Genomic DNA, 11,517 nt, shown 5'->3' on the forward strand with positions numbered 1-11,517 from the left:
TGCTATCCTGAGTAGAACAAGTAGATTTACACACGCACACACGCACGCACACACGCACACACCTGCTAGGAACAATCCTATGCAGCACACAGAATGGTTCTGGGTCAAGGGAAATAACATTTGGAGACACTACAGTTTCCTCTCCATCCAGAGGGGTCTGATTCCAAACACACTTGATTATCTGACCCACCCTTCCTAAGTTCCATGATGAGGCACAATGCCTCTTGGATCTTTGATTACTGGTGGACAGAAGAGGTTCAGCCACATGCAGCATATTGCATGTTAAAAACAAGCCCCCATACAGGACCCACTAGACAGAAAATAGACGGATAGGTACCCCTGCCTGTCCTTCCGCCAACTCTTTCTCCAAAACACCCCTGCACCGAGACGTGTGGCTGCTCCCATCAAATGCTTTGACACGGTGTTTCCTCTACAGTTCTATTAAGTCCAAACAATCCAGGTACTGGCATTGAATTCATAATCCAGGTTCCAAACACCAAGAGCTAGGCTTAGAAATAAATCACTGGTCAAATTCAATTAAACATAATAATAGCTCATCTTCTTTGGGAACTTGCTATGTGCCAGGCCCTGTTCTGCACACTTTCCACTTATTAGCTTATGTAAATACCTAAATGAAAGCCAGGTTACAGATGAGGACACACTCTCAGGGAAAGGAGGTGCTAGACCTCAAGCAAAGCCTGGGGAAATGCACAATGAATGAGGCACAGTCTCTTGTATGGAAATGAGAAGAGGGGCCTAACTCAGAGTTCAGAGTAAGTAAAAAACTACAAAGTACACATTTAGGGGAGCCCAAAGGAAGAAGGGTTTGTTCAGATGCTGGAGGACTTCCTGGAGGAGGTGTCCAAGTGGAAGATGAGGACATAAATGGCAGGAGCTTTTCGTTAACTGTCTATTGCTCCCCAAACTACCAAAAGGCCTGATAATTCCTTCTGCCCCCTCCTCTGTTTCATCCGGAACAGGCCTTTTTCCAAGGATCTGCTCAGCCCAGCCCTCCTTTCCTTTAACACATTCCTCCAGCTGCTACTTGCCCTTCCAGGCCCTCAGGCACATATGGGAACTTTTCACCACACTCAACTTTGCCACCTCCTCTGGTGCTTTCATGGAGGGGAACCTGTGTCACAGTACTTGGTGGTGCAAGTGATCCTTTAAGGGAATCAAGTCCTTCTCTGTTGGACTGATAATAGGGACAGCCTTTTGCCTGAACCAAACTGAGATGCAAGGGACTCCCCACCACCAGCAGTCATCAAAGACGTGGGTACTTCTCTATAGGCTTCTAAGAGAGGAATCTGCCTTCACTCCCTCCCCAGAAATCAAGCCCTCCAGTCCAGGAGGGTCATCCCCTACCTCTTCCTCCTCCGCTTGCATTAAGGACTCAAATCCTCACTTCTGATACCTGTGTGACCTTGGGCAAGAAACTTATCCAATGTCAATCCCGGTTTCCTTACCTGTAACCTGGGGTTTATAAAAACAACTCGCTCTCAGAATTGTGAATCAGAATAAAACAGCCAAGGAAAGCATTCAACACAGATCCTGGCACGTAGTAAGCTAACAGCGAAGAGAGTAGCTACCATTATCATTATCAACGATTACGATGGTGATGGTGGTGGAGGCAGCAAAAATTTGGGCTTGATTCGCGCGGACAGAAATACTCCTTCTTTCCCTCCCCCCACGCCTGGGGCTGGGCCACACGACCGAGACACATGCGTCATCCAGCTCCGGGGTGAATGCAGGATCTTCAGGCGGCGGGCACAGGAACCGCAGGGCGGTCGTACCCCAACCCACCTGGAGGGATATCGGGTGAAGCCGATTTCGTGATGGAGGAGGTCAGTAACCACAGACCCTTCTCGTTCATACCCATTCTCCGGGCCTGTGAACCGATAAGTGGCAACAGAATGCAGCGCCTGCGCCTGCTGCATCACTCCCCAGAGGCGTCCGGAGACCGTCCACTTTGCCCCTGCCTCAGTTTCCCAACTCTCCTCCCGGCACAGGCGAAGCTGCGCTGCACTTGGTGGCTGAGATAACAGGTTGGCAAACCAGGCCTGGGAAAAGTCTCCCAGCGTCCCGGCGCAAATCCAACCCCTTCTTTCCAACGCAGGTGGGCAAACAACCCACCATCTTTCAACAACTTTGCTTATTTCACCACGACAGGGCGCACGGCCCCGACTTCCCCTCTAAGCTGCGCTCGGAGGAGGAACGCGGGAAACCGAGATGCGGCGGGGGGCACTCCGCAGGCCTCTCCCCGTTTTGCGGGCGCCTCCCGGAGGCGCGTCCCGTCTTACCTTGTCTGACGGCTTTGAAGGTGACGGCCTCCTTGCAGCTGTCGATGACTCCCAGCACGTCATAGCGGGGCAAGCCGGACACCCGGATCCCCTGCACCTCCAGAAGCAGCTCCCCTTCGCCCAGCCGAGGGCCCTCGCCGCCGCCGGGAAGCCCCGCCGCTTCAGCCGCGGCCACCGCTCCGACATACGGAAACTCCCCATTCTCCGCGCCCCCCAGCACCGTCACCCCCAGCTCACCCTGGGGTCCCCGCTTCACGGTGCATTCGTGAACCTTGCTAGTCCAGTGGTTCTTCTTCTGGATCACTCTCGACATGATGGGTTACACCCCTCCTCCCCACCCTAACACAAAAAAATAATAATACAATGAGAGACAGGTGCCCCCCACAGCACAAGCCCCCAAGCCCCCGCTGGCTCATGGGAGAGACATCTCCCCCAAAATAACGCAACGGGAGAGAGAAACTTGGCAGCCTCGCTCCCCTGCACACACTCGCGCACTCAAGCCATCATAAAACAAACTTTCTGAGCTTCCCCGCGAGCCCTGCACAGGCGCCCGTGAGCTTTGTTTGCATTCCGGTGCTTCTCGGTCCACGTTCCGGCGCCGGATCGTTCTCTCCCGGACCAGAGTCCACTCTGCGCCGCTTGGGTTATTTTTTTTTTCCCCTCCCTTCCTTCCTTTCTTGCCTCTTAGAAATGCGGTGTCTCCTTTTTGCCTCCCGCCTGGCTCGCCTTTCCTCGCTGGCGGGCTGTTCCTGAGGGTGAGGGAAGCCCTTCCAGCCAGTTGCTGGGAGCCCTGGAGACGCGGTTGCCGAGCTGGGGTTGGTGGGGGGGACCAGAGGGAAGTGCCTGCGGCCCCTTTAAGCAGATACAAAGGCTCGGCTTGTTTTGTTACAGTTCATTCTATTCCGCGCCGCCGAGCGCAGCGGCCGGCGAGGAGACGCGCGCGCATGCGCTCCGCGGCCGCCTGCCGGCCGGCCCGCCCCACCTCTCCTTCCCGGAGGGAGAGATTCCAGTGTGCTTCCCGTTGGGTCCTAAAACCGATCCTCCAGAAAGCAATTTAGCCCCCTCCACGCACCCCTCTCATTCCTCCTTTTCTCTCCTTGCCCTGGAGTCAGCTAATCATTTGGGGGTAGGGGCATGTGCACGTGTTTTACTCCGACTGTTTGCAACTTTTGAAATATGGTCAATCTGGTTTTGGCATTTTAAAACCATTTCAAACAGGTGGGGGTTGGGGAGGCTCACACACTCACCCTCGCGCTCACACTCACGCACACACGCACGCACTCACGCCGGCCTAAGCCTCCTCACCGCCCTCGGCCAGTGGCTGGCCACGCTGTCGGTCACCCTGCCGGGCTTGTCCACCCCCGCCCCACCCCCCGCGGTACTTCCCTCTAGTACTCCGGAGCCGGACCGGACCTGGAGGCGCGCCCCTGCTCCTTGCCTGCCTGCGCCCACCGGTTCGGGTCCTGGAGCTGGGACTGCCAGTGTCTTCTGTGACCCTGGGTCCTCTGGCCCTCTACCTGGGATCCCTGCGAACTTTGGGATACCCTTAAACTTTGGAGCCAACTTTTTAGGACACAGGGAAAACTATAGTCAGGGAAAGAAGCCAAATGGCTAGAGGGGGTTCAAGTCTTCAACCTAAAAGGGACCTAGCTTTTTAACTCTTTCCAGCAAAGATTTTTGGAGCCAGTCATATATCCCAGGCTCAAGTTCCTGACTGGAGCCGAGAATCTTCGGACCCGCCCCCGGACCAGGAGATTAGGATCACCCACTGGTCTGCGATCTGCACCCGCGCCCAGGCGCCCGCGGGGGCGGGGGCTAGGCAGCCACCTCCCGGAATTCACAGCCCGGGGATCGGTGCCGCCCTGGGGTGCGAGCCGAGCGAGTGTCTATCCCTGCTAGGTTTCGGAATGAGCTTGGGGGCTGCGGACAGAAAGAATAGTCTGGACCGGGAAGGCTGCCCTCCCCAAATAGCACCCAAATCGAGAGTCTCCTGAGCAATCTCTTTTCCTCAGTGATTTATAACATGTATGTTCATCAGTGGTCACAGAAGAGATTCCAAGTGCTAAACAAGGGAGGGAGGGGGAGAGACTCGGAAAGGATGGGATGCCGCTGTGGTCGGGGTTGAGAGCCCGGCTATGCTGTAGGTTCCAGCTGGTCCTATCTCTGTGTGACCTTGAGCAAGCTCCTTGACCCATCAGAGCCTTCCTCTCTCCCCTGCTAAGTAAGTATAACAATACCTTACAAGGTTCTTGGGAGTATTACATAGGAGAACACTTGTAAAGTGAATACGTGTAAAGTGGCATATAATAAAAACTTATATTAGTGGCAGTAGTAGTAGTAGTAGTAGTAGTAGTAGTAGTAGTAGTAGTATTTGGAAAAACAATTAGGAAATCATTTGGGGGTCTCAAGTTAGATGATGATGATCATTCCTCCTCATTTTTCTAAACCTTAAAATATATAGGCACACACTTAAATGTTTTGGAAGGACTGTTTGTAGGGTGCTATTCTAAGCTAATGAAAATAAGGGAAGACTGTTGATGCTTCTCTCCTGGGATATTCAGAACTGAAAATCCCATTGCCTAGTATTTGTGCAAGAAGGAAGTGGCCACTTCTTCCTGGCTCTTAGTGAGGGAAATTTCATCTCCACTCTCTTTTCAAAGAAGCATTCAGTTTGTCTCAAACTTAACCGAATCAGAATGAGTGGGAGCTTTAAAACTTTATTCCCAAGCCCTATCACAGATCCAACCAATCAGAATCTCAGGAATGGGTGCTCTCCTCTGGACTTTTCAGATCCCCCCTGCAGCGGTGCTGGTACACAACGCTGAGGACCACAGGTCTAGCATCTTGATTCCTGAGCATTTTTAAAACACAGAACCTTTTGGAGAATAAATCTATGGTCCACATCATCCTCTAGAGTGTAAGCTCCAGGAGGGCTGGGAACTTTGGCAGTTTGGTTTACAGACATGTCCTCAGTTCCTAGAACCATGTTTTGTACCTAGTCAATGCTCAAGTATTCGTTGAATGAATATCCCCATAAAAATGCACATTTTGGCATACCATCTTAAAATGGAGTCACAAATGCCCCTACAAATCACTAGTAAGCTTGATCTTGTGTGTTTTTCCCCTCCTCCCCGCTCCATATTTTAGTAGTCTGATTGCCTGCCAAGAGTCCCCCACCTACCTGGAATCAGTGGCTCTCTACCTCCCGCCTGGAGCAGTCTAAAGGATGAGGCCAAGTGCTTCACAGGTCCTCCCACGACAGCAGTTACCATCTTCCTTCCCCACGGTGCCAAGTGTCCCTGCCGCTAAGAAGGGGAAAGGACCAGGAATTTAGCATCCTTCAGATTTCAGATGTGGAATAACCCCCAGAAAAGAAGGGATACATGAAGGTACAGAGGGCAGAATGGAGAGAGGTATAGAGAGACACATTATAAACCCAGGAACATAAAATAACTCGGACCTCCAAAGCAGCTAAAACCACCCATTTCCAGGTACTAAGTTTATGATGTTCCCAAACTTTCTTCTCCTCCTCCCACCCTTTTTGTGTCTGCTGTTACACGCAGTCCAGTTCCTGTGGCCCAGTCTAGAAGCAGGGAAGAAATCATATGTATCCTATCCAAACTTTGAGTTCTTAGCGCCTAAACCCATGCCTTGCTTGGAAGATGCCCCATACACACTTGTTGAATGAGTATGTAAATGCACAGATCAAGTATGACATTAAACTGGGGCTCCTCGCTGGCTTAGTCAGTATAGAGCATATGACTCTTGATCTCAGGATTGTGTGTTCGAGCCCCATGTTGGGTGTAGAGATTACTTTAAAAAAAGTGTAATATTAAACTATAAGTATGTGGCCTTTGACAAAATCCATTTAGATTTGGTGACTAGAATTAAGGTATTTATAGATTGCTTTCTTGAAAGTAGATTTTTCTTGAACAGAGGTAAAATGGGATCCAAGTGTTTTGGCTTCTTTCACTTCTGCTATGACTTTGGCAATATATTTCAATGGAGAAAATAATACCGCAAAATATCTAACTTTGAGACTTACCATATGCGCCAGGATCGTTCTGTGATTTAATCATCACAACTGTGTGAGGTAGGTAGGACTTGGATTTTACATGAATGAACTTGATTTTACAATTGAGGAACATGAAACAAGTAAAGAAACTTGCTCCCAAGCATGGAAGTGACAAAGCTAGGGTACCAATCCAGAGGCATAATCCAAAGTCCATACTCAGAACCACTGCACTGTGAAAGTGTATGATATGGCCATCTGCCATTTAGCATATTTGAGGAACAGCATCTTTTTGGCTCCTGAATCTGCCACATAGTTGGTGCACCCTAATTAAGTCACCCTCCTATCTCTTCCCTATAATCTGATGGAATATGCTGTCCCACTCTGGAATCCAATCTCCTGTTCCCCACCCACAGACTCAAAATGAATAATGTACTGCGATGTAAAGGGGATTAATTTGCAAATATTTCTAAATTGTTTGGAGAACTGTGGGCTGTGGTACAGGTGATGTGCCAAACATCCTTATATTGTTATTGCACAAGCATTTCAACAATGAAATCTTAAGAAACACAGTAGATTCAGGTGAGAACTAAACTGTAATACAATAAACTCTACACAAATTAAGGTATTTTTTTTTAAAGATTTTATTTATTTGAGAGTGAGAGCACAAGCAGGGCGGCGGGGGCACGAGGGAGAGGGAGAAACAGGCTCCCCGCTGAGCAGGGGGCCGACTGCGGGGCTTGACCCCAGGACCCTGGGATCATGACCTGAGCCAAAGGCAGGCACTTAACCAACTGAGCCATCCAGGTGCCCCACAAATTAAGGTCTTATTTTCATATAACTTTTCCACTAAAGGGAAGAAAAAAAACCCACAAATACAATATGTACGTCTCTCTTCTCTCTCCCAAATACGTATCTTTCCAAATTTTTCCGGTTGTGATTAAAGAAATTTACCATGGCAGTCTAAGGTGGCATTCTACTTCATTTTCCTAATAGCGGGAGGATGGGAAATGAGCTGGTCAGCTCTGGGGCAGAGGAGGACATATAAATTGGTTATCTTTTAATTTCTGAAGAATGCCATCAAGAGGCATAAATTATAGATATCAAGATAAACACTCTGTATTCAATAAGGTAACTGACTCCATACTGGTGATTTAGAGCAGAAGACCAACAGAGAAGGTTGAAGCCATTAGTTGAGAAGGAAGGGAAATGGCGATGGGAGCCATTTTCCTAGTCATCTGTGGGAGGCACTTTTATGATTTACTTGATAACTTATTCTTTTCTGCAGAGGGGCAGCAGATGGGTGTTTTTCTCTGACTGTAGTACTCCTCCCTTCAGTACTTTCAGATAGGCAAGAATAAATAAAATGGTAATTCTTAGGATCTTTCAAGACATCACACATGAACTATTCTTTTAATACCCGTGAAGAGTAACTTCAGGAAAAGGGTCTAATCCTGGCTACTGTTGTAGTTTGCTTCTATGTGAAAAATAAATACTAATAACTACAAGATTTGAAATTTGATGTTGGGTTGGAGGAGCCAAGAGAAACCCAAGAATTTATCATGGGAATCTCCCCTAAAATTTCACAAATGTTTCACTATATAAAACACAAAGTAGCATCCTGCATAATTCCCCCCAAAATACACCTGTTGATAGTGTTCATTTCCTTGGGAACAAGCTATTTGCATTCTTTGATAACAGACATGTGTATCTCCTTTCTATTTCCCACCAACTCTGAAAATATAGTCATCGGAGTATGGTAGATGCTTAAATAATACAGGATTTTATTGTTGAAGTTGTTCGTGCTCTATATTTTTTCTTTATTTTAGATATTTAATAGTTTACTGCGCTAAAACAGAACTGAATGAGAGTAGAGGAAAATATACTTTGAAACCGAGGGTGGGATGCCCATATTTTTTGTAAATGAATGTTTCTGTCTTTTGACATCACTTTTTTAAAAGATTCATTCATTTATTATTTTTTAAGTATTTATTTATTTATTTATTTATTTATTTGAGAGAGTGAGACATGATGGGGGGGGTGGGAGGGCAGAGGGAGAGGGAGAAGCAGACTCCCCACCGAGCAGGGAGCCTGATGCAGGACTCAATCCCAGGACCCTGGGATCATGACCTGGGCCGAAGGCAGACGCTCAAACGACTGAGCCACCCAGGTGCCCCTATTTATTTATTTAGAGAGAGCAAGTATGCACATACATGAGCGTGAGACAGGGGAGAGGGGCAGAAGGAGAGAATCTTCAAGCAGACTCTCCGCTGAGCACAGAGCCCAACACAGGGCTTGCTCTCATGATCCATGATATCATGACCTGGGGTGAAACCAAGAGTGAGATGCTCAACCAACTGAGCCACCCAAGCGCCTGCCCCATGGGATGTCCATATTTTTAAAAACACCCAAGTAATATTCATTTTTGCATAACAATTTAAAAAACAGATAATAAAAAGGCAGCATTAAGTTTAGTCATTTGAATTTATATTCCCAAGAGGTAACTTTTTACATATGAGTGTATCTTCTCCTGGACTTTGACCAATACAAACACACATACATGCACACACACACAATGTCTACTCTCTTAAGTTCTCTCTCTTTCCACTTGGGATTTATAGTTAATTTATGGAATAAAGTCGTCCTTTTTATGTTTTTTCACTCACTGATATACTATCCATTTCCTGTTTGTAAACATAAACCTGTATTTATCACTTCCAGTAGTTCAATATTTTTTGTTTGTTTTTCAATAACATTTTATTCTTTCACTGTTCCAAAATGTATTTAACCAATGCCCTGTTAATGATCATTTAATATTCTGAGTGGGCCTAAAGTAATCATTTGTATCAGGATGATTTGGTTGCCAGTGACAGAAACCCAGTTGAACTAGCTTAAGCAAAAATGTAAGTGAATTAGCCCATGGAACTTGCAAGACCAGAGATGAAACTATTTTTCAGCACTGCTCGATGAAGAGGCTTGAAGCCATGCTCTTGGCTTTCCCTGCCTGAGTCTCTTGGCTCTGCTTTCCTCTGTTGCCCTCATCCCCTCCTACCACATACTGATTGGCCTTCTCCTGACAGCCAGGAAGCAACTTTGACTATGCAAGCTTAGCAATCCCAGAAGAAAAGAGATTTGCACTCACAGATGGAAAAAGCAATCAGGGAAATTTCAATCTCTCTTAAAGCTTTCAGTTTCAACTGTTCAGAGTTCAAGTACAGTCTGCCTATGTTTCAGTGGCTCTGACAATAAACACAAGTGAATCACAAACATCATTAGCTGCCTGATCAAGCTTGGCCAGGGTGTGTGTGAACTTGGGACTAAAGAAACCTCATCAAGGTGGGTTCCTCTGTAGGCTGTTATCATGATCCCCTTTTCTACAGTGACCTCAGAGTTCCAAGAATTCAGACAGTTGTAGGAATTTGATTCCAACCAAAGCTGTAATGGTTGGCCCAGGTTTGGGAACAGTGCAGGATTGAACCCTTTACAAAGGAAGCCAGTCAGGTGTGAGACTTGTTTAATACAGATACACTGTTAAACTACCTAACATCAATTTCAAATGTTCTGAAGTGAGTTTTTCTGGGGCAAAACTAAAAAAGAATTAAATATTCCAAGATGGCCATGACAGTTGGCAGATTGTTTCCATTCACTCCTTCGTTCAACAAATGTTGATTAAAGACTTATTTTGTCAATCCTTTTAGGCACTGATGGTACGGAACTAAGTGACATACTTTTTTTTCCTGGAGGACACTTGCCTCCTAACTGGATACTGGAACAAGAAAACAGACCAGGGGCGCCTGGCTGACTCAGGAAGTAGAACCTACACCTGTAGATCTTAGGGGTTGTGAATTCGAGCCTCATGTTGGGAATAGAATTTACTTAAAAAAAAAGAAAAGAAAAGAAATTCAAAAGAAAAAGAAAAAAAACACCAATTCAAAACTGTTTGGTAAGTTCAGTGACAGGGGGCCCAGGGTGATCCTGAAGAACATCTTTTTTTTTTTTTTTTTTTTTTTAAGAGAAGGAGCAATGGAAGGGGCAGAGGGAGAGGGAGAGAGAGATTCCTAAACAGGCTCTACACTCAGCACAGAGCCTGATAGGGGGCTTGATCCCACAACCCCAAGATCATGACCTGAGCAAAAACCAAGTGTTAGAGGCTTAACCACCTGAGCCACCCAGGCGACCCCTGAAGGACATTTTATAAAGGAGGATTGTCATTTGTAAACATGAAATTAAAGGTGCCATTGTTAGGAGAACTTCTTGCCTCTTCCTCTTCTAATTTATTTTAATGGTATTTTAAGAGCTGAAAGACAAAGTCCAGTTTTATGATCACATTATGGTACTTGAATATGTGTTTTATGGAGCCATTCATGGGTATCTCAGATGGTTTCAGTCACCCACAATGCGAATATATAGTTCCGTAAAGCACAACTCTGTCTTGCCACAAAGCTGATCCAGCAAACTCTAGGTGAGGTTTGAGAAGATGACTCAGGATAATGAAGCAATCTGGAATCTGAGCAACCTTGCTCCTTGAACTGTGCCATCTTTGGAAAATCGTTCCCCAGAAAATCTTGTAGCCAGATGAATGAGGACCCAAAAAATGTATTATTCACTTTCCAAATTTAGCACGTTCCTAGAATTTTAAACTCATTTTTATGGACTTTTGCCCAGGTGAGGGGAGCCTTAGCCAAACTCAGAGTGGTTATGAGCAACAGCCCCCTCCCCAGGGAGTCAGTGCCCAAATTTGGAGTCCTTGTATCCAGAACATTCCTGGCACTAACTGGCTGAGAAATTTAGCGTTCCCGAGTTTGGGTACCCCAAGGATTTTACATGCTGCAGGGAACTGCTGAATTAAGCTAAGTGTTGGAAGACACTGCAGTTTTAATTATTAAGTTAGCCCTCTGCTTTAGCAAAAACACAAGTTGGCATATGCCTGGGAATGTTTCCCCTTCCAAACTCACAGCATCTGCATTTTTCAGATGTTTGACCTTGATCTTGTGACCTTTCCTCTAGAATCCTGAGAGTTCTGGGAACACTCAGAGCAGAAACTGGACAGATAGCAAATCTTTTTTTGTTTTCTTTTTTTTTTTCACCTAAATCCTCCATTACCCTGTTTCACAGTAGACCCAACTTCCCCTTCAGTTATTAATTTTATTTTAACATATCATCTCAGTGTGACTTTACTTTTTTAATTGACACTACTAAAGCCCA

General features: G+C 46.4%; 1 protein-coding gene across 14 annotated transcripts in view; it reads right to left on the minus strand.

Annotated features, from left to right (window-relative positions):
• The window catches only part of MAGI1 (membrane associated guanylate kinase, WW and PDZ domain containing 1), a 615,875-nt gene extending 612,674 nt beyond the window's left edge, over positions 1 to 3,201 (minus strand). For all 14 annotated transcript variants that reach the window (XM_073901515.1, XM_073901510.1, XM_073901509.1 and 11 more), the window contains exon 1: positions 2,301 to 3,201. In XM_073901515.1, coding sequence (XP_073757616.1) covers positions 2,301 to 2,613 — 313 coding nt within the window. In that variant the 5' untranslated portion in view covers positions 2,614 to 3,201. The remainder of the gene's footprint in view (positions 1 to 2,300) is intronic.
• Positions 3,202 to 11,517: the final 8,316 nt, after the last annotated feature.

The sequence above is a fragment of the Callorhinus ursinus genome, unplaced genomic scaffold, assembly GCF_003265705.2.
Source record: "Callorhinus ursinus isolate GAN/ISIS: 27379988/994484 unplaced genomic scaffold, GSC_fseal_2.0 scaffold15, whole genome shotgun sequence".
Lineage (NCBI taxonomy): Eukaryota > Metazoa > Chordata > Mammalia > Carnivora > Otariidae > Callorhinus > Callorhinus ursinus.